Source organism: Galleria mellonella, unplaced genomic scaffold (assembly GCF_026898425.1).
Source record: "Galleria mellonella isolate WM207_F2 unplaced genomic scaffold, CSIRO_AGI_GalMel_v1 utg643, whole genome shotgun sequence".
NCBI lineage: Eukaryota > Metazoa > Arthropoda > Insecta > Lepidoptera > Pyralidae > Galleria > Galleria mellonella.
Window position 1 is genome coordinate 1,340,146 of NW_026442135.1, and position 27,418 is coordinate 1,367,563.

General features: G+C 33.1%; 2 protein-coding genes across 4 annotated transcripts; one reads left to right on the top strand and one right to left on the bottom strand.

The window, feature by feature from the left end:
- Positions 1 to 386: 386 nt before the first annotated feature.
- On the top strand, positions 387 to 21,810 carry LOC113511049 (glutathione synthetase-like). Of its 3 annotated transcripts, XM_026894623.3 has the most exons (13): positions 387 to 706; positions 1,751 to 1,846; positions 2,479 to 2,595; positions 4,013 to 4,162; positions 9,461 to 9,594; positions 14,056 to 14,098; positions 14,782 to 14,952; positions 15,633 to 15,700; positions 16,269 to 16,373; positions 16,676 to 16,882; positions 17,634 to 17,769; positions 18,552 to 18,643; positions 19,147 to 21,810. In XM_026894623.3, the coding sequence occupies exons 1-13, from the start codon at positions 560 to 562 to the stop codon at positions 19,274 to 19,276; spliced, it is 1,596 nt and encodes a 531-aa protein (XP_026750424.2). In that variant the 5' UTR covers positions 387 to 559; the 3' UTR covers positions 19,277 to 21,810. The 3 variants fall into 3 exon arrangements, with proteins under 3 accessions (XP_026750424.2, XP_026750421.2, XP_026750422.2); XM_026894620.3 differs by lacking the exon at positions 9,461 to 9,594 and having other exon boundaries at positions 4,013 to 4,182; XM_026894621.3 differs by lacking the exon at positions 4,013 to 4,162 and having other exon boundaries at positions 389 to 706.
- A 652-nt stretch (positions 21,811 to 22,462) lies between these two features.
- LOC113511014 (NADH dehydrogenase [ubiquinone] 1 alpha subcomplex subunit 10, mitochondrial) lies at positions 22,463 to 26,596 on the bottom strand. The gene is made up of 5 exons (XM_026894569.3): positions 26,479 to 26,596; positions 25,653 to 26,388; positions 23,962 to 24,135; positions 22,916 to 23,131; positions 22,463 to 22,624 (listed from the first exon to the last, which is right to left on the bottom strand). The coding sequence occupies exons 2-5, from the start codon at positions 26,355 to 26,357 to the stop codon at positions 22,520 to 22,522; spliced, it is 1,200 nt and encodes a 399-aa protein (XP_026750370.2). The 5' UTR covers positions 26,358 to 26,388; positions 26,479 to 26,596; the 3' UTR covers positions 22,463 to 22,519.
- Positions 26,597 to 27,418: the final 822 nt, after the last annotated feature.

Consider the following 27,418-nt stretch of genomic DNA (forward strand, 5'->3'; position numbering starts at 1 on the left):
AATAAATTAAATTAAATATCATAAAGTAATAAAATAAATATTTGATCTCAGATCGTACATACTACAAAAGATATAACTTGTGTGGATTTAATATTACGGAAATTACAAAAAGAAACTGAAATATTCTCTTTCCTCTTTTTTTGCTTTTAAATATCAATATCTTTTTAGTTGCAATTTGCTATTTTCGAATTTTATTGTAAATCTGAAAGATCATGGGATATGAAAATATTAGTGATTATACAGTATTTTTTAAGGTAGTGTGATGGCTAGTTATATGAATATTAATGGACTACTTTTAGTACAACTAAGATAAAGCATTGCAAGTAAAATGCTTAAACTATGGAACACCCTACCCTTTGTCTGAAATGTCAAAAACAGTCGACAAATAGACTGACTGACATTGACAAATCATTTGCAAAAAAGTATCAATTTATTCATTCGTCTTTGTTTTTAAATTTCCTATAAATTCAAAAAACTTTAATTCTTATGTACACTCTCGAATCGCCGTTACTTCCGCAATTACGTATCAATTGTTGTTATATAGGTAGTACAATTAGAAATGTCTCAAGCACGTTTTGCCAGTTGTATTCCTTTACCTTTAGAACACAAAGTGCTTGTAAATGTGATAGAGAAAGCTAAAGACTGGGCTCTAATGCACGGGGTTGGGATGAGAGATAAGAAACATTTTACTAAAGATGCCATACAGGTATGTCATTTTACTATTATTCTGTTGTATTTACCACATTAGTAAAGGAGCCATTATTTATACATTTTATTATTAAGCAGTTTCTCATGGAATTACTTTTGTGACTTGTGTTTCTACTTATTTTTGTGATTAATACCAAATTACTTGGATTTAACATATGTTAATCTGTGGGCCATGCATGTGTGGGAATACCTTTAAGGAGACTCCCATATCTTATTAATACAGTGAACACTCGATATAAGCAACATTCTTTGTATTTTATTAATTCTACTTAGCTTAGTAATAGAAATAAATAAAAATATATTCCAGACAGTAAGTATTTTTATACTCCTTTTTCCCCTATAAGCAACTTTTCCCAATAAGAAACTTTTTATTGAAATTGGTTTAAATGAGTTGCTTATATAGTGTTCACTGTATAATAAAATTGTGACTGGGGGATGTTTGTAGGAGATATTTAAGAAAATATGGGGGGTCTTAATAAGAGTAATAGAAGCCAAAAAAATAATTTTTATAAATTATGTCTATCTGTATGTTTGTTCTAGCATATTAATCTCGCCATGAGGTTCATGTTTGGTCTTCGCAAATGTGATCATGTCTTCGTCTTATGCAACCAATTAAAGTGGCTGTCTATCAGACTTCAATTTGATATGCACATCCTTTTTTATAACATATTCAATAACTTCAATTCTCCATTGTACCTCTGCTCCTGGTTAAAATTATTGCCACCACTAGTCCATCCTAAGCACTCCTGTCAAGTTCAGTCCAGGATTCTGAAATTTTGAGGCTGAACGAAACACAAATTTGATGTTAAAGTTATATAATACATACTGTTTACAAATATTCAAAAAGTTAAAATGTCATTCGATTAGACTATTATGGCAGGATTTATCAGGAATGAAATATTAGGCTCTATTTACTAGGCCAATTTCAGTATGAATAAACATGAAATTGAACCTGAAAATTTGGAATTTTATTTCATAGTAGTTTAGTTTGGAACTTTAAATATGTTCTATGATAATTATTATTGTTTTTTTTTGTTAATAGATTGCACCATTTGTATTACTACCATCGCCATTCCCGCGAACTGAGTTCACAAAAGCTATAGAACTACAGACGGTGTTGAATGAACTCATGCATAAGGTAAGAAATAAGTTCAAAATTATTTTGTATTGTTACCCATTCTAAATTCAAATATTTTATAATTTGTCTATGTTGTATATATTGACGTGGGTGCTTTTATACTTTGTTAAATAATATAGATAGTAATCAACATGAAATTCAAGCTACACAGCATGTTTTATTTCATAATATTTAGCACATATTAGTTCAAGAAATATCTTAATATCTTGTTAATTCGTGTGTGTATTTATGATTTAAGTTGCCTTTATGTAGAGCAAAATATATTCATTTTATAGTAATTTTGTTCATGATTCTCTCACCTAATTCAGAATTGTAATTGGCAATTTTAGTTATCTGTGAATTTTTTTTTTTTATACAATTTAGAATGGCAAACAAGCTGTCGGCCCACCTGATGGAAAAACCTAACAGAATATACTGATATTATACTGTTTCACCCATGATACCCCCCATGCATTTGTCAGATGTTATATATATATATATATCTTACTGAAATACACCATGTCTTCATGATTACCGAATGAAAGCAATCGACTTTTTTACATCCTTCCTATATATATATTTAGGATTTAATAAAGAGTTATATTCAATAACTTTTTCAAAAATATTACTAAATCTTATAATAAACTACACAGGTGGCACATAATGAGGAATTCCTGGAGCACACACTACAAAATGCACTGCAAGTAGACGAGTTCACAGCAAACCTATACGACATATGGGTTAAAGTTAGAAATGAGGGCATTACACAGGTATATATAGTTTTTGTATTTTATTTAACATTTATTAAGACTTCATTAAAAATACATATATAATATAAAAAATATTGATGAATTAAAATGGCAATAGTCAAAAACAATAGTTAATTGTTTGCTACTTGTGTATCATTATTTTTGACACAACCAACTTTTTTTTTCTCTACTTATTATAATTTTATAACATTTTTTTAATGTAACTTTTTAATGGCAAATAAGCTGCTGGGCGGTAGTAACCGTTTATAGCCAAAAAGAGTGCAATGGACTCAACAGAGATATTTTTTTTTATACCACTGAGGTGGCAAACAAGCATACGACCCACCTGATGGTAAGCGGTTACCGTAGCCTATAGAATATAGAGAAGCAATAGTACTTCTTATAGATGGTACTCTATTCTGGAGACTAGGGTATCACGTCTTCAAATCCTATAATTTCATTGATATCCCATACTTTGAAATGAAATAAAACCAGCACAGCTGCTCTACGTTACAAACACGCATGTGATAGAGGTACACTTACATTATTTTGCATTTAAATTAAACTTAGTGTAATTTCTCTATTAAAAATATGCATCGGTCAGATTTATTCTTATGTTAGTATTTATTTAAACTACAACTATATTAAAACTTCATTAAAGCCCATAAATATTAGATAGTCTGAACACTGCATATACGTATCTAAAATTTAAGAAATTATATAAAAAAAAATCTTATAATTTAATATTGCAATAATAACGCTATTAATGCGCGTAATTTGAAAAAAAAAAAACAAGCTTATACCTGTTTTGTATTTTTGATTAAAAAAGGTTTGTGTAAAATTAAAAACCAAATATAGTTCATCGGATCGATGTTCATTATCATATTGTCTGGCCTTAAAATGCTCAAAAGAATCGTATTTTGATTTTTTATAAAGTTGGTTTCACGAACGAATTCCTTTTGACTGAATCAATAGTGCAATAAGCACTTAGTTTCTTTAGTAACTAGGTTTTATTTTAAATGCCACCAAGATATTGTTGACTGTTAACAATAGAACCCTGATGCCCACGTCCTGAAATAAGTGCATGTACTGAAGTGTAAAGGCTTTTGCAGGCGAGGGATAAATGCATGCTAAGTACAAAAATTTATGCAATATTAACATCAAGGACATCAGACCTTGTCATGTATCAAATAGCGAAGATAGGCCTTCCAGAACACCTTGTGACTTCGATCTTCAACAATATCTTCCTCCCCAAAGATCATTTATCTTGATTATGATCTTTGATCATAAGTATATTTAAGGGTTCTCTGTCCATCCCAAGAAAATAACCTTAAGTATCCTAATTCAGAGACTATCCCTCGTTGGCAATACCTTTAGCAGCATAAAAGGGAATTGATTCGTGAAACGCAGTATATCCAACGCGTTTCTCTCGGCTCAGCCGATATCGCTAGGCATGCTGCGCTCGGACATCATGTTGGAGTCGAGGTGTCCACACACAGAGAATCAGTGCGCCAAACACACACCGTACTGCTCGTGGAAACAGGTCGAAATCAACAGCATAGCGTCCGGGTTCGGCCATCTTGGCCCTGTTTCGAGGGACATACAGAGGTAGAGGCGGCACACGACGCTCACACGACAGTTATTTGTATATTTGTACTTAAATGACAATGGTTTAGAGTTTAGATTTGAGCGTTTAGGGTTATATAGTTCGAACTACAGAATAGAATATCAAACCTCAAGTCTGTTATATAAATATTGTTTATTTGATGTTACTATTTGTATAAAGATTGAATCGTAAGATAAAACAATTATCAAGGAGTGATAGATAAAAATATATGAAACTTGCGCTCGTAAAATAATTTTGTTTATACTTTTTGTGTTTTTCTAGAATTTGGTATTCTAGTCTATGAAGTTTAAACTTTATAAACCTAAATTTATATAGATATGATACAACATGATAAAATTTCTTCAAATAATTTCTTTTGCAATATGTGTGAAGGCCAACAGTATCTAAAACTATTTCAAATCGATAGCATTAGTAGTTACTGACATACAGCGTTGTGACAGACGAATGGACGGTCAAACAAAGTCTCACCATTATAAATTCATTCCATAATAAATCTAGAAAAAGTAGGTTAGTCTTTTTGCTATAGTTTTTATTAGGTTAAGGGCCCAGACAAATGTTTCAACAGTATAACAGTAACGTCCTTTTAACTTCGATTTGATTTCAAACCGACTGACGCAAATCAGCAGGCAATTCAATGTTGACCCGCTACTGCTATCATTTAAATTTATTCAAGCTAAGTACTATATAAATCAAAGAATTTGTTTTGTTCGACCTGCCGATGTAAAGAACTAGTCCATTAATACTACGCCTTCAGCCCGAAAGGCCTGTTGCGTGTTTGAGGCGTGTTATGTTTTTTTTATGCAACTTAGAATGGCAAACAAGATGACGGCTCATCTGATGGAAAGTGGTAACCGACGCCTATAGACATGAATTGCCATGGGTTGCCATTCCTTAGGACTAAGGTGTCATGTCTCTGTACCCTGTAAATTTACTCTTAGGTGAGTTTTTAACCCTCTTTGAGCAGTAATGTTCCATCGTCACTGACTTGACAATTCTCGTTAGATTTCTTTTCTGTTAGTCCTCTGATTTTCTGAAAACAGACTATTTTCTATAACAATACAGGCACCTACACCCAATATAAAGTTACTTTGCTCTGTAATATTATTATGTCGTATCGTACTATTCATTATAATCGATATTGTAATAAAATAATTGAGAATTAAATACTCAATACAGTAGAATCTCGATTATTCGAATTAAATAAAACAAGGGATATTCCGGATAATCGAAAATCCGGATAATAGATTTCAAAGAGTTTTACATTCATTCGTCATTTAGACAATACAATATATAAAAAAAAAAAAGTTATGAGCTATAAACGTAATGGATTACATGATACCTATGTAATTTAAAATTTTGGTTGGAAATTTTTAATCTTTGACGTAATGAATCACATCTTATCATTGCGGCAAGTCTAATGCGCTTTAGTTGTATAACTTATATGGGATTTGTCCTGTATTGTCCGGATAATCGAATATTCGGATAATGATATCCGGATAATCAAATATTCGGATAATGATGTTCAGATAATCGAAATTCTACTCAATGCTCATCATTACTTGATTGAGTTTGCTCTAATATACAAATATTTCAGTATCGATTATAGAGTTCGTCTCAAATCTATTCTCTTTGAAGGTGTGTTTTTACCAGTTATGTATGATTGGAAGACCAGATAAGATCAAAATTTTATTGTTGTAATTTAAAAGTAATATTAATTTACAATAATAAATAAAATTGAAGTAAATATTTAAAGATTTGTGAATAAGTTGTGCGTATAATAAAAATATGGGTATCTCTTAACTTTTCCAAAATATTTTGTCTTTGTTAAAAGTACAGTGATCCAATATGTCCAAGCTATATTTGGATATTTGAAATTTAAACGGGATTACGCGTTTGAAAATTTTACTGTGTAACCAATGGGACTGTTTATATTTTCTGGAGCACTCTAAAATTTTCCATGCATTTTGCTTGAATCTTGTCTGGCCTTGCATCAGCTATCGTAACTGGTGGTAACTAGCCTAAATACTAACAGTGCTATTAGATAACGCTTCTAGTGATAATCTCATTTTGTAGTGTGGATAGTTCGATTTTTTTTTATTGGTTTCACTGTGAATGAACTGATATGCCAAATGTTTTTCCATGCTTGACCTGAAATTGGGGGTATTGTTAAGCTGTTCTTTAAATCATAGTTTTTATATTATATGGGGTATTGCTTTTCAATGTAACATATATAATCTAGTTATATCTACTATAAATGTATATAATTTTATCTATTTAAGTACATTGTATGTATATTCGTTATTACAGAATTCGTCCGGATTAGGGAAAAAACAGACCAATTACCTACTATTTTGTTCCTTGATTTAATTTAAATTTGATACCGCTCCACGGCATTCTACTAAAGATATTCTCGTCATTGTAACTTTTAAACTATTTATTCAAATTACTTAATGTAAAAGAAAAAAATGTCTACTTTACATAACAAAAGCGATAAAACAATTTATTTGGATAAGGATTAATTTACAATACTATAAATACAGCATTCCATTAAAATGTTTTCTATGTCACAATTTCAATTATACTGACGTCCACATTAAAGAGATATATATATATATATATATATATATCGCGGAGTTTTTTAAAACTTTATAAAAAAGAAATAATTTCATAATATCTTTATATAAATCATACGCATGTTAATATCAATGAATCAATTTTACTGAATTAGGCCTTATTTTGCGGAAGTCCACATCACTGGTTAGTTAATTACCGCTACCATTAGCATGTGTGCGACTGCCAACATTTGAAGATTGACTGCTCTTATTGTTAGTAGTAATCAATACTCAAATGTTGGCAGCAATGAATCTAACAATATGTGTAAATAGTGACAAGCATAATAGCCGCTAGCATAATAACTCATAACATCCTTCAATAAATACCAATATTGAACGACACACTGCAAACAGACAGACAACTCGTCCCTCTTGTTTATTAATATCTGTCGGTAGGTTGATCAGTTCATTCTATAAGACTACGGCGTCAATGACGACTAAATAATGTTTAACCCTTCTTTGCATGATTTTTTTTTTATTGGCGAAATAAATCAAGGTGACATACCATAATTCATGTTCAAAATTAAAGGACAAATGGTTAAAAAAATAAATTTGACAGCTATGTTTTTTTTTTCTGCAATGGGCATTAAAAAGGTATCCAGACACGATCAACTTTGTTCAACAATGTTTCGGTTTGAAGGATGGGATATGGCGTGAATTTACTGGGTGTACCCAGTAAATTCACGCCATATGTTCCTCTGTAGAGGAATAACATCTGAGTCCTCAGGAATGGCAACGCATGGGGAGTATCATGGGCGAAACAGTATACTCTGTTATGTCCATGGTACTGCTCATGTCTATAGGCGACGGTAACCACTGTCCATCAGGTGGGCCGTCAACTTGTTTGCCATTCTAAGTTGTATAAAAAAAAAAATTAAAGTACGCTTGTTCTTTTATATAATTTTTGGGCATTCAAATTATGATGGAAATTTCCAACACTATGCAAAGAAGGATTAACTAAAACTTATTTTAATAACTGCCGTATAAATAATATAGCTACTATATATATGTATATTAAAAAAAAACTGTAATTATAATATATTAAAATATAACTTGTCAACTAAATTGTTTTTAAATAACAATACAAATAAAACGTAATTAACAATTTACTTTTTAATTATATTTTTTTCTTTTCTAGTTTTTCGACGTCGATTTTTGATAAGTTTGTACTAATTTTTTTTTACTAATATATCGAAAAGAAACTTTTTAGTATGTATTCTGAAAGAAAGGAATGGAATGTAACCTTTTTTTTTAATAAAAAAAAATATACATTATGTACCTAATGATATTTCACAGCGCAGATGGAAATACTGGATTACATATCGAAAGTGCACAAAATATTAGCTTATAGTGGAATACCCTCTCAAGAGGGGTTTTGCTAGTAGTTGCCACGCTTGGCAAGAGGGTTGACAACCGCAGTTAGGCTTTAGTGCTACAAAAAAATCTTAAAATTCCTATCACTGGCAGGAATTAGCGGCGAACTTTAAAAAAAAGGGCAAGCTGCAAAACATCATGGAATGGTCGCAGTATCACAGTTAACAGCAGTTTTTTCCTCCTGAAAAAAGCCCGTCTTCCAATAATAATAGGCTTTACCGACGTTTTATGAGTACATATTCTTAATATAATATTAATAGTAATAAATATATAATACATATACAAACTATACAATGACTAGTTAGTGACGTCAATTGAACGATGACGTCATAATGAATTGCACAATAAGTATGTTATATTTATTGCTGAATAACTGTAGAGTAGTAGTCGTTACTGATGTTTTCTATTAAAGCTTGTCAATTTATGGGCAAAACATGAAAAATATTAGGTGCTGGCTACATTTAGATATATTTTTTTTTATACAACTTAGAATGGCAACCAAGCCGACGGCCCACCTGATGTAAAGTGGTAACCGTCGCCTATAGACATGAACAGTACCATGGACATAACAGAGTATACTGTTTCGCCCCATATATATACCCCCTATGCGTTGCCATTCCTGAGGAGGTGTTATTCCTCTGTACCCAGTAAATTCACGCCATATCCCAATCTTCAAACCGAAACACAGCCATGCAAACACAACTGCTTCACGGTTGAAACACGAATGGGACAGAGGTACCCAAGCAATCGACTTTTGTACAAAGTCTCCCTCTGGTAAAATCTCAAGTACTTTTTTTTTAATTAAAACATGTTTTTTAGCACTTATTACGTACACAATTTGTATTTACATAATGTATTTTTTTATTAATAATATTAGTGAATAAAATGGTAATCATATTTTTGGTAAGGAACGGAAAGTTACTGTAAGTAAATAATATAGAATCGTTAACATAAGTTTTAAAAATAAAAACAGAATATAATCATCTGAATGTATTTATTTAAAAGTAGGTTAACAATGAGCAAAGATATTGGATAACACATAGAAAAGTTTAAGCTGCTCTTAGATATGTAATTTTTATAAAAATAATAATTAAAAACTTAAACTATAATAAACATATAGACATCATCAATTACATTATATATAAAATAAATTATGTATTTTTTTTTCAGGTTCAGAAAGTTTCTCTTAGTTATCTACAATTTGTTTTAAAGTATGTTCTATATAAATCATGGGCAATGGTTGGACAGAGTTTCACAGAATTAAATTTTCCAGTCCGTCAGCCTCGGCCTCTTCCGCTCTGACTACCTGATGCACACCGCGGACCAAAACCGTATCAAGCAAGTGGAGTTTAATACGGTCGCAGCGAGTTTTGGCGCCATCTCGTCGAACCTTCCCGCGATGTCTCGGTACCGACATGTTTGTTGCTACATGTGAGGGGCAATGACCTGGATAATTTTTTAAACTTGGCTCTATGGTTGTGGCAAAGGAGTATGGTATTGTACAGCTATTTTTTTTTTTTTTATAAAATATTATCCAGGTCTGATAGCCCCGCACTCTATAGCAGCGATGAATCAGTCGACATCTCTCATGTGACTGCTACCTACTTCTGTTTTGCACGCTACATACATCTTCCACTCGAATCATATCTCAAATGCTTTATTTCTATTTCTATGTTGTTTTTTTGTTTGTTTTATCATAGTACGCTAGCGTTGTATTATTGGCATTTAGATTGTGAAATGTATGCACTGGAATTTGGTATTATGGGCTTAGTCTTGTGTCAGATAGCAGAAAAAAAAATGTCTCTTATGATTAGAATATACTCGAGTATATTTTGATGCATGTAAACCTGGGCTTTTGAATGCATTTTGAGGCTTTTAGAACTGATCACTTGAGAGATGTTACCTGTCAACGCCTGCATTGTCGGTTCCAGAAAAAAAAACATTGTCGTTGTTGTGTTCGTGAAATTGTTGTTATTCTGTCCAATCATTGCTGGATTTGGCTTAGGGTACACATCTTTCAATTTTTTTTTTCGCTTACATACCATGCACGGTCACATCAACCATAACTCCTATGAAATAAGGTTTATAATGAACGACAAACATGCTTACTTTGTGGGTAGTTGGGTGCTTTATTTATGATATGTACACTAGATCTAATATTCCGCGTAAATAAAAATAAATAAAGAATATAGAAAAATTAGTAAAAACACTTTTTAGGTAAACTAAGTTTTAATAAATATTTATAATTTATTTATTAAACTATTCTAAATGTTTTAATTCTTCGGAAAATTTTGGTTTATTATAATTGGGGATTTATTTTGTATCTCTGGATACCTACGCGAACACCACAGCAACGCATGTTTAATACTACACTTTCACCATTATACGTGCCAAAAACCCATTAACATCCCATTGCTGAGCACGGATCTCCCAATCAGACGAGTATAGTAGTCTACTATTACCTTCTTGGCCAGGTGGCTTGGTTTAAGATCAAGTTACCTCCTCTGTCACTAGTTGATATTTCTTTCCTTAATCACCTTGCTACATCGTACAATAGGAATACCACTCGTGCTAAGGTGGCGCTCTCTAGTATCAAATTTTCTAGGCCACTTCCTTTAACTGACGACTGCTGTATTTACTTACCCTCTGAAGCACGAAACAAGTAACAACTTTACTAATATAATAAAATTGTAACTGGTCTATGACTGAATATGGGAGATATTTAAGAAAAAGAAATATTTAAAAATTCTTAATGTAAGTAGCAAATGCTAAAATTATGATTTTCGTCTGCTTGTACGTTTGTTCCGGAATAATGTAAAAACTATTACTAAATACTAAAGAGAGTGGGTTTTTCACCGCTGTTTTCCTGAATATGTCTACCTTGAAAAATGGTGTATGTTTTATTTTTAAACATTATCTAGAAGTAGTTAGCTAATTTCAAAATCCATGCGTACAAAGTTGCGGGCAAAAGCTTGTCGTTTACAAAATGTTACAATTATAAATTTGGAAAATTTAGAGGTCAAACTAATTCGGTCTGGAAATCTCCGGATCGTAGTCAAACTTCCTTTTTGATGGATAATAAAGGAATAGTAACCCTGCCGGTGCTAAAGGAATACACTGACGTGGCACCAGTGAGAGATGATAAGTGATCATGAAAAGACACGTCGGTTAGCATATAGCAATTAATCCACCTGGTATTAAGCACGATGGTTTCCAGGGGGATCCACGAAAAGGTCGACTTGACAAGGTATATTCTAGTAATGGAGCTATTAGCTAGATCACATTACTATCCCCCCCCCCCCCCATGCCATTAAACGTTGTCCGAGCTGTCGCCTTTTTTTAATCCTCAGGTGTAATGAGTTATGACACATTGTTTTCTTACTTTGTCACCATGGAGATTTCCCATAATACATAATTATTCATAAGTTTACGGATAACATTTATTTTCCTATTGTATATGTATACTTTATATAGTATTTTCTATGTCGGGTAATAAGTTAAAATTAATAGCTAATCCTATTGTTTTACATATTTCCTAGAAGTTTACAATGACTTATAAATTATTTTATATTTTGCAATGTTTTCTTATAAACAATGGACATTAATGTAATATTAAGTAGGTAGTACTTTGATGTTTTTATAATGCCTTAACATTATGGTTAAAAGTTGCAAAAAGTTTTATATATATAATATTATAAAATGACAAGTTTTTTTTTTAAATTCTACTTTAGAATTACAATTTATGTGAAAAATCGGTTTTATTTACTGAAAATATACATTATTTTAAGTATATTTCAGTTAATAATAAATCCCCAATATACATAAATTATTATATAATATATATATATATTATCTTTAATTCTTACAGCATAGGGTTCTGCAAAAGGGGGTAAAGAGGTTCCTTCAAGGTCGGCAACGCACGCGTAATACCTCTGGTATTGCGGGTGTTCATAGGCTACGGTAACCACTAACCATCAGGTGGGCCGTATGCTTGTTTGCCACCTCAGTGGTATAAAAAAAAATATTACTAAATAAATATGTCATCATCATATCAGTTGTTAACTGCCCACCGTCGAAAATAGGTCTCCTACTATTGATGGTTTTGCCGGTAGTTTCCACGCTTGGCAAGTGGGTTGCCAACCGCAGTTACGTTTTGGTGCTACAAAAAACATCTTAAAATTCCTATCACTGACAGGTATTTTAAAAGATAGACTGATATTTTAAAAGGGACACTGCTGCTTATCCCTCGACCTTTAAGTTCCTTTAGTCGTCTCTTACGACACCCACGGAAAAGAAAATAAACCAAAAACTCATACAAAATAGGTCAGCACCAAAAGAAATCAATTAAATCACCCATCATGAGGTGGTATTGTAATAATAATGTGAAAAAAATTAAATATCTCAGTACCCGCTACATAGGTTTTAGAATTAAAGTAATTGATAGTTATCCCTTGCAGGAAAAATCCGTCATTGCATTGTACTCGTAAAGTATATACTATTTTATGAATATGTATGTATATTTATTCAATTATATTATTCTATTTATCAAATGACCATATTTCATATACATGAACCTCGTATTGTGCAGTATAGTCTGTTACGCTTATGTTTGATGCTTGTTTGTGATTCAAATATATGTTTTATAGTACTTATTAGTACTCGTAGTTTTGTATATTAGATTAAATACTTGTAAAGTAGTATGTTTTGCATAGTTTTGTAATGGGGAAGTTCATTGTTTAGTCACATGTGGTAAACTACTCTATAGCGACGTTATATAATACGTTTTCTCTACCGTATGCATGAGAATAAACAAGACGCTGAATGTCTTATGTAGCGAGAACGTATCTATCGACAATTATTTTTGCTAATTGATACTTTTTTAGGTTAAATATGCTAATTAACCGAAAGTCTATTATGGTGATCTTTTCCATTGTTGCTTCTATTATTCTTCAAGTTAAAATTGGTGTGCCATCTTCCACAGTGTTTGTAAATGCGATTGTATTTTCACGAGGATCTCTGCTTAAACTTCAATATATGATCGAGTCAGTGATTTGTTGTTTCTGTAGTGACATTATAATACATATTTTTGTTCTAAGTACAGATACTTTATATTCAAAAGGAATTAATTTACCCGAATATCACGCGCTGTATGAAAGTTTCATCGATATGAGGCCTTACCTTTCTTCCGAAAAGTCTAAATCCGCTTAATAGAGCTGTTATGATAATGACATGTTCTATTTTCAAATGTCTTTAAAATCTGCGGCTTTTATGATTGTAAATTGGGATTTATCTGTAAAATACACCAAATTACTGACTTGACAAAAATCAAGCAAAATGGCATGTTTGCAATTGTTTGTTTAGTTTTTTTTCTAGTATAGAGATGGCTTTAAAATGGGTTGTAAATATAGTTAATAAGTCCGTATTTTTAATGACCTATCGCTTTTTGTATTATTATTATTACTATTACTATTGAACAATAGTGCTTGTAGACAATATAAATCTTGATGCAGTTATTTTTATGAATATTAATGCTTTAATGTTACCAAAATAAGGTTATGTTTATATAAATATAAAATAATATGTTTATTGTTCAAGACAAGCATTTTAGATTACCAAATCTCTATAGGCCATACGACCTTCGAATAAACTGATGAACTATTTCTTTATACATGTTTACACTACCGCACCCATAAAAAAAAATGAGAACTGTTGTTCGCTGTCTCTTTCTATATCATACATGCGGACCGTAAACATTATAAAGGAAGCGATTCATTTCTTGTGATTGTGTCTTAATGATTTGGTTTGAAATATTTTACTTATACATACACCATATTTGAAAAAAAAATAATAATCACAAATTTATTTCAGCTACATCCTACGACAATTGAATCGTGGAGATTTGATTAAAAATGTAAGTATTTATAATCAGTATTTATAAATATAATAAATTTGTAATTAAGTGATGTCTGTACATAAGGGATGTTCAAGAAAAATGCTATGAGTTGTCATAATAAAAACAATATTAAGTATAGAAACAATAGTATTAGACATTTTTTCGTCCTCACTGGTTGTTTCAGTTTCAAGGAAACATTGCATCAAATTGTATGCGGATGTATGTTTTCTTTTAAAATGCCATCTTTCCTTGTTACGTAATAAAATGGTATTCCAAAATCTAGTTTATAATACAAATATTGTTTAACTTATTATAATCGCTATAGTCACACGGGGCCAAATCCGGCGAATAGGGGAGGTGTTCGGTTTCTTCACGGACAACAAGAGACGACAATAATGTCGTATAGGGTGAAAAAGTCCATAGGGATAATGAAAACCGAACATCGAAAAAAACAATCAACATTGTCTTGACATTGATAATGAGCGGGATTTTCTTGATTTTTTTGTTCGTGGTTCCCCGGATGTCTTATCGAATTAGATCGGCAAAAATTTCACGGCCATTCTTGCCGAGTTTCGAGAGAAACTTGATTACGACGCGCTGCTCTTCAACGGAAGCGGGCTCCATGCCGATTGATCAAGAAACTTATTAATTAGAATCATATTTCTTAATAATAAAGTTTTATTGAAATATAAAAATTGTAGATGCCGGAAAACCGCGCGCTCTCCGGTCTTTGCTCAGGCATCATCGAAGCTTACGACTTATTCGGAATACCGTCCGCTGTGGTGCTGTTTGTGGTCGAGGAGGTGTCCTACAACATCTGCGATCAGAGGTTCCACGAGTTTGAAATCTCTGAAACACGGCCTGATATTATGGTAAGAAAATATCTTAGTGTATTTTAAAAAATAATAAATGTCATGGTGACTTTTATGGGATTATTTTTTTTATTAAATATTTAAGATACCGAAGAATATTTTGGATCATCCTTTTAATAAATTTAGAAATGTTGGTATGAAACACTTATTTATCAAAGCCTTTTACACTCTAAACTCTAAAAAACTTGAATGACAAACGTGCATGGTGTTAGTCGATCATGCAGCGGGCTTTTTAATGACCATGTAATTTTAGACATAGTCATCACTTTAAGAAATATATATGTAGGTACTTATAATATATGTATATTTTAACAGAAATTTAAAAGAGTAACTGTTGAGTTTCTTGCGTGCTCTTCTCGACAGATAACAACTTTCTGAACCCTGCAGTAGATTTAAAAAATTACGATTTAAAAGTGTTTGTAAACAAATTTATTTAAATAAATATGATTTGAATTTGTCACATATATGCAGTAATATGTAAATACACATGTTATTTCATTTGTATGAGTATACATATATACACCCATACACGCCATAACATGTATACACACAAATTACACAGTATACTCGGTCATGCTCATGGTACTGTCCATGTCTAAAATCGATGATTTCCATCAGCTTGAGCTTGTTTGCCATTCTAAGTCGCATAAAAAATACATACGTGTTCTTTTTCTCCACAGATATTCAGAAAAACATTAAATGAAATATACGAAGAGACTGAATTAAATGATAAAAAGCAACTTATTTTGTGAGTATTCAGATTCATCTCTGATCTGAATGATCATGAATTCAGATCTGAGAAACATGTTTTTTTATTTTATTTTAATGGTTTCATCATCAATTAAATTTGATGATTTTGATAATGTCACACTTAGAATAATATAATTTGGTGGTAAATTATAATTTCAAGATTATAAATAAGGATACTATAACTTGGAATGAGAGTTTAATAACTACTCGTATTTAAATTACTGTAAATTTTGGCATTTATAGTGTTAGTTTTATTTTATTTTTAATTACTTAAAAATAGGAGGATATTTTGAATTCGATTGCATTTTTTATGCACACAAACCGTCATTTATAAACCAATTTGGAATTTTTTTTTTATCTAAAAAGATATACTTTCAGATTGGTCCTATAGAAATTTTATTAAAATCGGTTCAGTAGTTGAGTTCTTATGTTGCTGTACTCCGTTATTAACGCACTTAATGAACTACTAGTTGTCCAACGTTTCTGGCAACACCTGAATAATATTGAACTACTGTAGATGTTTTTTATACTGTGGTTGTATACAATTTAGCTATTGGCATATACAGGGATGGCCATCCGGTGGCGGTAGTGTACTACCGTTCTGGGTACGAGCCGGCGCAGTACCCGAGCTCGCGCGAGTGGGACGCGAGGCTTCGCGTCGAGCGCTCCACGTTTGTATCTATAATATTTATTTCTATATAGCATGAATTCCAACAGAGGGCGCTACATATTGCCCTTTGTAAATACGGGTTTAACATACTGTTTTATCCTAGCGGTTGAAATGAAATAGGTGTGAAAGACATCGCATCAGGGTATTATGGGCGAAACAGTATACTCTATTATGTCCATGGTACTGCTCATGTCTATTGGCGACGGTTACCACTTTCCATTAGGTGGGCCGTCAGCTTGTTTGCCATTCTAAGTTGTATAAAAAAATTATATATTTTTTAAATTATCATTTATCTTTTCTCAGTGCAATAAAGTGCCCATCGATCCATTACCAGCTGGCTGGCACGAAGAAGGTACAGCAGGCGCTGGCCGCGGCGGGCGCCCTCGAAAGGTTCATGGGCTCGAGCGCGGCTACCACCCGCGTCCGGGACATATTCACCGGACTCTACTCCTTGGACTTTGATGAGAATGGAGAGAGAGCAGTAGAGATGGCCATCGCTGATGCTGAGAGGTTAGTTTGCTGTGATTTAAAACTTGTAATCCAATTTTTCCTTTTATTAATTAGACATAATATCAGCCATTAAATGTCCGCTGCTGAACATAGACCTTCCCCATAAGGGGTAGTTTTGCCAGTAGTTGCTATGTATGACATATGGTTTCGGCATAGAATGGGTCAGCCCTTCCTTTCACGTGGGTTTCGTATGGAGACTAAAGGCACTTAATAATTGAGGGATGAGCAGCAGTGTCTCTCTTAGAACATTATCAAATCCTACGCGGTTGCCAACCCGCTTGTTAAGCGTGGCAACTACTGGTAATTAGATATGGATGACCAAAAAAATTTATTCTCTTATCACGCATCGCCGACACCACATGTGTAAAAAATTATAAAATTTTTGTATATTCTTAAATATGTATATTTATTTATTATGTGTATGTTAGATTTTAAAGTATTCATATATGTATATACAATTATACTGTAAATTAAAGTTTAAATAAAAAAAATATGTATCGATATAGTAGTTTATAGTAGAAATTTTTGCCTGAAATTAATAGAAAAAGAATAAATATTATTATTGTAAATTGAAACTTGATATAAGTCTATTTTAACTGTTGAAACATTTCATTTTCTTTCAAATTGTGAAATTAGCACAAAAACAAAAGAAAATACCTCAAAACTACAATTAAACGTTCGACATTTTTTAAATAGGGTAACAATATGTTGTTAACAGAGTAATTATAGAAAAAAAATTGTCACCATACAGGTTCGTGTTGAAACCACAACGCGAAGGAGGCGGTAACAATCTGTACGGTGAAGAGGTGCGCGACGCCCTACTGCGCATGCGCCATAGTCGAGAGCGAGCCGCGTACATACTCATGGAACGAATTCTACCCCCACTGGTCAGTATTGATTGTCTACGATAACATGGCACGCCCCTTCAAAATTTAAAGAATCAAATATGTGTGAATAAAAATATTTACAAGGTTTCGACCAAGGAATAAAATGGTCCTCTGTCCGGACTGCTACTCTTGGGGGAAAAGGGATTGTTAGCAATGGAGTTTGATAGCCCCATTGCTAGCAATATGCCCTATCAGGTCGACCTCCACGCGGTTCCTAAAAACCATCAAACACAAACCACAATTCTTGTTGAATTCGTCACGATGGGCTAACTGACCTGCTTCATCCTCATCTATCGTCCTTCACTGGTGCCCCGCCTATGTATACCGATAGTGCAGGTGGGGTTACTATTTCATTATCACCCATAAAAAAACCGGTACTCTACGTTTACGCTTTTTTTTTTTATGGATGACAATGAAATGGTCATACCGCCTATGCTATCGGTATATACTGGCGGGGCACCAGGTTGAGATGATTGGTGAGGATAAAAAGGCTGGTCAGTTAGCCCATCGTGACGAATTCAACGATAAATTAGTCACGATGGTTTCCTGGGGGAACCGCGTGGAGGTTGACCTGATAAGGGTGTTTTGACAGTAATTGGGACTAACCTTTCCATTACTAATAATTAATAATAAAATTATAAATATGAATATTTGTAAAAATGTTTGTATGTTAGTCTATTTACTTTTACTTACTTATGCGGGCAATTTCGCGTGATACAGCTAATTTATAATATTAAAAAGATTGATTCTTAGTAAGATTTTTCTTTATTTTTAACATACAGGTGTCAGGGTACGTGGTGCGTCCAGGCGCGCCTGTTCCACCCCAGGTGGTGGATCTGGTGTCTGAGCTTGGGATCTTCGGTGTCATCATAGGGTAAGTGCTTGCCTCATTAATCCGTTGACGGCTTGAACCGTAACAGCGAAACTCCAGTTACTCTGTCCTATATTGTCAAAACGTATATTCCGTTTTATCTATTTATCCGTAAATAGTATTGTTTATTCATCATTCATGACAGCTGTTAAGTGTCCACTGCTGAACATAGTCCTCCCCTTTAGGTGGGTTTTTTTTTAATAGGTGATAATGAAATAGTAACCCCACCCGCGCTATCGGTATACGCTGATAGGGCACCAGTGACGGATGATAGACGAGAATGAAACAGGTCAGTTAGCCCATCGTGACGAATTCAACGAGAATTGTTCACGATGGTTTCCAGGGGGAACCACGCGGAGGTTGACCTGATAGAGCATATTGTTAGCAATGGGGCTGTCAAACTCCATACATAGCAAGCCACTATTGAGACCGCTATATATATATATATATATATATATATATATATATATATATATATATATATATATATATAATGATTATTTCAGTACAAAGGACAAGATCATCAGTAACCGTCAAGTAGGACACATGCTTCGCACCAAACTGGCGGACGCGGACGAGGGCGGCGTGGCGGCTGGTCTTGGGGCCCTCGACTCGCCGTACCTGATCGATATGTAGCCACAGACCATCCTATAATTCTAATTAATTACCATTCTAAGACTACATTCGCATTATAATGATGATCAGAGCCTCTAGACAAATGACAAACGAATTCATTTATTCATTTAATACATTTTAAGTTATATAAAAAAAAAGGGTCCATAGTTAAAATTAAAATGTTATGAACCAATAACATTATGGAATGCAATAAGAAATAAATAATTATGAGTCTAGATAATTGAATGGATGCCAAGCAAACGATGCTAGGTTCGCTTAGTTTAGTTCTCGGTGTGTTCAGCGCATAAAGCAAGGGACCCCAGCCTGTATATAATAATGTAAAATTTATAATAAATTAGGATAAATGTTGCCAGTATTTTATTCTAACACAAGAAATGGACAACGTAACATATAACAACTATAAATAGTTTAAGTATTGTAAATTTATTATAATATGGTTCACACTGAGAGCATTGTAGCAGGGTGCGAGTGTCACAGCCATTCACTAGAAAATATTTTGTTGAATTCGTAACTTTAATATTAATACCAATTACCAGAGGGATACTTTGTACAAAAGTCGATAGCTTGGGCACCTCTGTCCCATTCGTGTATCTACCGTGAAGCAGTTGTGTTTGCATGGCTGTGTTTCGGTTTGAAGGGTGGCATATGGCGTGAATTTACCGGGTACAGAGGAATAACACCCGAGTCCTCAGGAATGGCAACGCATGGGGGGTATCATGGGCCAAACAGTATACTCTGTTATGTCCATGGTACTGCTCATGTCTATAAGCGACGGTTACCATTTTCCATCCGGTGGGCCGTCAACTTGTTTGCCATTCTAAGTAGTATAAAAAAAATACTTTTTTTTTTATAATTGTCCTGATCCAACACCCACAACACGCCAAGACATTCTAAGATAAACGAATACAAAGCTTATCCTAATTTAGAATATTTTGACTCCATTATCACAGATTATCCATAGATACAGTAGCCAGGAGACTGTACAAAAGTCGCTTGATCAGGCACCTCTGTCCCATTCGTGTTTCTACCGTGAAGCAATTGTGTTTGCATGGCTGTTTTGGTTTAAATGGTGAGATATGGCAGTGAATTTACAGGGTACAGAGGAATAACACCTGAGTCCTCAGCTCAAAGCTTTATTAATCGGTATTAATCGAATATATTGTTTTATTTTAAATATTGTTTTAGAAAGTTTTATATATATATAAATATATATACACACAAAATATTAGATTCTAATGGGTAATAGAAAATACTAATTACATTATTTTCCTAGAAAAGGCTGCATGAATTTTGCTTCGAATTTTCATCTTTATTTTTTATTTTAATTCTATCGTCTATTTTATAGTGAAATTTTCTATTTAATTTTAAATAAAGAAATAAATATTTTTTTTTAAATTCAGAATGTATTTATCATAGTTCCTATATTTTAATTACTGTGTCTACATATTATAAATTATTTTTATATCTGTTCACAAAGGACAATGTTGCCATGTATTATTTATATTGTTTCCGACACTAACATTCCGTTATAAATGTAATTCTTTGAATTATTGTACGAATCGTTTATATAATTTGAACAAATTAATTAATATTGTATTTTTTTTTTATAAATAATTACCTAATATTAATATATGATAATAAAATTGTTTATTAATACATATGTGTTATGCCATAATTGAAATGATTCAGGAGTGAGTGAATTTTTATTCTTTATTAATTTTACCAGATTACACTATATAAAATTCTTTTTAAAGGGAAGGGCGAGTGCTGGGCACTTAAAAGTGGCATTATGTATTCTCAAACAAGTCTTTGCACCTAGTTAAAATCCCGCCCGACCTTCCTCTAAATACGCGTGACCAGGATGAAAAGTGTGTCCTTCTTCATCACAAATTTCATAACGATTTGCTGAGCTGTCAATGCGCCAAGAAGTGATAAATAAACAATTTCATATTTATAATAAAATATGAACATTACGATTAACCCGCATAAATATATAGGCGTATTTTTGGGGAAGGGCACTTCAGAATTGTCTGATACCTACTACTACCTCCACTTCTCCAAAATCATGAGCGGCTGTGAAAAAGACATGTCTAAGGGTAAATAAATATCCTTCCCTGAAAAATAAATACGCCAATACACAAATCCACTTATAGAGTACCTCTAATAAACCAGTTTAACCATATATGTTTTGTCACTTTCTTTCAAGTTAAATATTGAATTGGAAAGAAAAAGACTAAACTATAAAATAGCTAATGTTTATTAAAACAATGATATTATACGAAAGAGGATTATATGCATTTAGTTTGTTTATGAAAAATTGGAATAAAAAATGAGAGAAATTAAAAACAATTGACTTAATTCGAATAAAAAAAAGTAAAGACGTTTTTTCTCAAATATTTTGTGTAATATTTTATGATAATGAGCTAGAGATAGAATGTATCCAATTAGTGTAATGTTAAATTTGGTGCTGTGTACAATACAGAAATTGTTTTATACATTTTTAATTATTAAGACGATTAAAATACTAATAATTATTATTGTGTATAATTTTGTGTCATGGAACCCAGATTTCTTTCTTTTTTTTATTAATATTTTCACAACAGCATACTCTGTAATTTTGTAATTTTTTTTGCAAACGGGCAAACAGCCCACCTGATGGTAAGTGGTAATCATCGCCTATAGACATGAACATTATACCATAGACAACAGAGTATACAGCCCATGATTGCTTTCATGTGTTGTCATTCCTAAGGACTAAGGTAAACACCTTACACCTGTACAATGCACTGACCACTTTGTTCATGAGGAAAAAAATTGTAAGAAATGCGGGCTAAAGGTCTTACAGCTACTCTGTGAAATCAACCTCCACGTGTGAACCTCTAAAAACCATATTGCTTAGTTTTTGATAAATTCGCTACGATGGGCCAACTGATTTGGCTTTATCCGTACCTAATCCATTAAAAATTACACCTAAATCTAAAGGGCACGATAACCCTGTTTACCATCAAACGGGCCGTATGCTTGGTTGCCAACATAGTGATATAAAAAAAAATATCGAGCAAAAATACAACTAAAATGATAAATATCAACAGTGTGAGATCGAGGATATTTCCTGTTGGTCAAACTGACGTTTGAATGAGTTCCAAATTTTTTAGCCCAATAGCTAAACTAACAAAAAAAACTACCTCCTTAAATAATAACTTTATTAAATAAATTCTCAATCTACATTAATGCCAACACGATTTATAAATACTCCGTGTACTTGGGCATCTTGTTCTTCGTGAGAAGACCAGAGTCGTTCTTCGTGTAGCCCTCCAGATACTCGAACGCAGGGTTCTCGTAGATGGCCTGCCGATGATAATACAATTGGGTTTAATTCAGTACTGGTTTTAGGGTGGGGGGAAGGGGAGGACGAGCTGTTTGCAGCGCCCGGCAGCGTTAACTCAAGGAGGAATCAGTAGATGCAGGTGGCTCAGGACCGTTCTTTATGGCAGTCTATGAGGGATCCCTATGTCCAGCAGTGAATGGATAATGGATGAAAGGAGACTTGAGAAGCTTGCCCTTGTGCACTATTATGTTTAAATATTGCATATAATAGACATGTATTGTTCTTTTGCACGCATGTGAAAGTATAACTACCTTATAACGTTCATAAGCGTCGTCAGCGCTGGTGATCAGTTCGGGCACGTCGAGCCTGGGGATCGCGAACAGGTTCATCAGATGGTACTTCTGGTTGGAGTAAAGCATACGCTTGTCGGCCCACTCGACCTCGCGCGGGAGACGCCAGTCCTTCATCTTGGGCTCATCGCGTTCCGTATACTTGTCGAAGTCCAGACGTTCGATATCTTCTACCACCTAGGATGTTTATCTAATTTATTAAATAACAAACTTTTACCCGCGGCTTTGTCCGCGTGATGGGATATGTTTACTGACCAGAATAAAAAGTAGCCTATAAGCTTCTTTATTCCATATAGTATGTGTATATCAAATTTTATAGTCACTGGCTAAACCGATAAAGCGCTATAAGGTAACAAACAAGATCTCTCAAAACTGGCTGCTTACGATTAAGGGTTCCAAAGGATCCCGAAACTAGCTTTCGCGACCTAACTGCACGAAAGTTAAATTAGTATTAGTAGTGTTCACTGTATTTATAATTGATAATTGGTTTTTTTATACAACTTAGAATGGCAAACAAGCTGACGGCCCACCTGATGGAAAGTGGAACCGTCGCCTATAGACATGAACAGTACCATGGACATAACAGAGTATACTGTTCCGCCCATGATACCCCCATGCGTTGCCATTCCTGAGAACTCAGTTGTTATTCCTCTGTACTCTGTAAATTCACGCCATATCCCACCCTTCAAACATTACATTTACATTTACATTAATTTAAAGTACCTAATATATATGACATAACTTTTTTACTTTTTGTCAATATTCTTTATTAATCTCTAATAGTATCAGCTCTGTAAACACACTTAATTCATTTTATTGTTCATACAGTTTTTATTATCCAAAATCTAAAAGTTTACTAAATAATCTTCTATTATTCAAAAATTATTCCTATCTCATGGTAAGAGTAAGGTAATTTTTTGGTAAGATAAATGGGATTAATTAATTAACAAAATGTATGAGACTCTTACATTTTATTAATGTATTAATTTCATTTATCTTTTACATACCACTTCTACTTCTCCGCCACCAGTCCAGTCGTACACCAACAGCTCAGCATGTGTAGAGATATCCCTCAAGTACTTGTTCTTGTATTGTCTCTCCACCTCGGTGAGGAACTCGGATGTCAACGCCTTGCCGTTCACTTCATAGTCACATCGACGTGCTTTTATATTGTCTACTACCTGAAATTTAAAATTTCAATATTTCAATTATTATTATTTAAATCAATTCAGCAGGCCAAGGAGCACACTTAGGCTCGTGGTCGCGTAACAGCTACTCATGATTAAGGGTTCCAAGTTGGTCCTAAAACTAGTTAGGATTTGTCAATCTAATTATATGTAAGTTTTAATCAAATTATAATATATGCAAATGTTTGTAATGATGGATTATTATATGATTGTTTGTTACACTTTTATTCAAAAACTACTAAATGACTTTGAATGAAATTTGGTACATAGGTAGGTTTTATCCTAACTTAGGACATACATAGGATACTTCATGTAATTTTTTTTGTACAACTTAGAATGGCAAACAAGCTGACAGCCCACCCGATGGAAAGTGATAACCGTCGCCTATAGACATGAGCAGTACCATGGACATAACAGAGTATACTGTTTCACCCATGATACCCCCATGCGTTGCCATTCCTAAGGACTCAGATGTTATTCCTCTGTACCCAGTAAATTCACGCCATATCCCACCCTTCAAACTGAAACATTGTTGAACAAAGTTGATCATGTCTGGATACCTTTTTAATGCCCATTGCAGAAAAAAAAACATAGCCAGCAAATTTATTTTTTTAACCATTTGTCCTTTAATTTTGAACATGAATTATATCACCTTGATTTATTTGCTTCACACTTGTTGAAACACAAATGGGATAAAAGTACCCAAGCAATCGACTTTTGTACAAAGTCTCCTTCTGATAAAATTTATCATGTATTTGTGCAGTCTTGGGATATAGCCAGTTAGATACCTTTAATAAAACAGGACAAAATAATAAGCAAAATGGTAAGCCTACATAAAATAGGAATGAGGACTGGTGACATTATATTGTTACTACATTAAGTACCTTTTTTTGACTGTCAGTTTAACAATGATAAATGATAATCTACATAGAGCTGCATTGTTTAACTGAAGTCCCTAATTAACCATGAATAAAAAATCTAACTCTTTATGGAAAAATAATATTTGGATAAATTTATTTGTTATTTTTATTTATATTCTTTAATAAATTAAATAAATGAAGAAGTTCTCTGACTTAATTTTTTATATATGTTCTTATCTTATAAAATAGTTTGGCAAATTGTCAAGTTAATTCAAAGTTAACATTTAATTGTTCATGGAAATGGTAGCTTTCGAAAAGACCATAGATTTCAATCTTGTTAAATTAAGTCAACTTTTATTAAAGAATAATATACTTAAAAGATATTACTATATTGTTACTTTTCATAATTTTTAGTTAGTGATTATCTGAAGATATTTTTTCTATGAGTGAAGATGGAATGGTAACCCCGCCTGCGCTATCGGTATACACCGGTCAGGGGGAACTGCTTGGAAGTTGACCTGGTAGGGTGTATTGCTAGCAATAAGGTTGTCAAATCTCATTACTAACAATTCCATTCCCCCATTATCTGGAGGTAGTCAGAAATTGTTGTTGCAACAATTTTAATGTAAAAATCTACACTGGAATATTTACCTTATTTACAGGCAAGTCAAGGTAGATAACCAAGTGAGGTCTCATCAGCTCCTCAATCGTGTTCGCTCTGAGTTCGTAATAAACTGACTTCACACCCTTACTGATGTACTTCTGCGATACCATCGCTTCCAAGAACACAAAATCAGAGTAGGGAGATCTCTCCAACACTACACCTTGTCCGGTATTAAACAAATGAGCCAATGCATCAATATACTGGCTATAACGAGCAATGTACATCATGATCTGGAAATTTCCTGCTAAACGATGGCTCGGAGCCAAGTTGAAGTTCACATGGTCAAAGGTTCTAGCGTCTTCGGGGATCTGATTATCGAGCGTACGCAAATCAAAGCCATTCGAGCGTATGTAGTGTATATCCATGTTAGCTTCGGGGAAATGCTTCATTCCTAAGTCCTCGGCCAATGCGGCGGCGAATTGCGTCTTACCGGCGGCTACCGGACCTTCTACTACCAGCACTTTTGAGTTCTCGTCGAATCTATGGGTGGTACGGTCAAATAAGCTTCGCAACCAAGTGTAATCCTTGTTTATATAGTCGAAAGGGGCTGGTTTCGGCGGAGGTGGCGGCAGCGACTCCCTAAGAGCCTTACCAGCGATATTACGGTTCTGTACGAAAGTACATGCCGCTATCTTACCTCCTTGACTAGGACTAATTACTTTTACGAAAGCAGTTTTGATCAGGGTAGCCATGGTGGCTCGAGGTATCTCTGGAAGTTGATACCTAAGGACAAAAAAAGGTATATAATTAGGGATAATCGAAACGAATCTATTAAATAAATAATGTTAGTAAATCGAATACAAGGAATATTACCTCTATTTAATTCATAACAAAAATTCTACTAGAGAAATTATGACATAACCATGTGAAAAAGTGCATTCATGTGTTATAATTTTAATTGAACTGTCACGTTGACCGTTTCAAAATTATTTACAAATGGTATACAATTGTATTATTATTTCATGATAAATGGTAAATTAGATAGTTATTTATAACAAAATACCTACCAAGTAACTAAATATTTCTAAACAGTAATATAATTCAATATTTTTCTTGTGTATTTGTTCTTTTTTATGAACGCATTATTATACAATACATAATCTACGGTCCAACTACAGATCACATAATTTAAAATTATATTATAGGTTATTGATATTGACGTTGGAAATCTAACAGTTTTTTTTTTTTTATTTTAGGCGTGACGTTATTGTGAAATATTAATATGATATCAGATATCGAAATTACATATTACAATAGCTCAAAATATTTTTCTCTAAAAGTCAGCAATATAGCTTCTGAAAATTCAAGTCGCATGATTAAACTTATTATATTATTAAATTTCTAAGATATATTGTAATATTTAGTTCAAGTGTTCATCATTTACTCTTTTGTGGAGTGCAAGTCACTCCTTACACGTATTATATTAAAATAATAATGATAATAATGAATAATCGATATCCAATACAGATATTAGCAACGTACCGTGATAATAGTTGGCACAGATTGATATCTATTTATTTGACATTGACAGCAATATACGATTTGTATCGCTCATTTAGTGATGGGACTCGAGCGAGTTTTTTTCACTCGAGTCACTCGGTTCTGATAAGTTACTCACTCGAATGCCACTCGAATGAAGATAAAACTCGAGTGATTTTTATTGACTCGAGTCACTCGGAATATAAAACTCGAGTGACCAAAATTTTAAAACGAATAAAACAGTATTAATTTTACATAGAAAATGTGTATTCAT

Bases quoted from the DNA above. Each gene is read 5' to 3' on its own strand.
- LOC113511014 (XM_026894569.3), bottom strand. From the start codon at position 26,357: ATGGCTACCCTGATCAAAACTGCTTTCGTAAAAGTAATTAGTCCTAGT. The intron at 23,132-23,961 runs GTATGTAAAAGA...TAAACATCCTAG, and splicing joins GTGGCGGAGAAGTAGAAGTG to GTGGTAGAAGATATCGAACG. The intron at 22,625-22,915 runs GTAGTTATACTT...TATCATCGGCAG, and splicing joins ACGCTTATGAACGTTATAAG to GCCATCTACGAGAACCCTGC.
- LOC113511049 (XM_026894623.3), top strand. From the start codon at position 560: ATGTCTCAAGCACGTTTTGCCAGTTGTATTCCTTTACCTTTAGAACAC. The intron at 4,163-9,460 runs GTTTCGAGGGAC...TAAATTTTCCAG, and splicing joins GGTTCGGCCATCTTGGCCCT to TCCGTCAGCCTCGGCCTCTT. The intron at 9,595-14,055 runs GTACCGACATGT...AATTTATTTCAG, and splicing joins AACCTTCCCGCGATGTCTCG to CTACATCCTACGACAATTGA.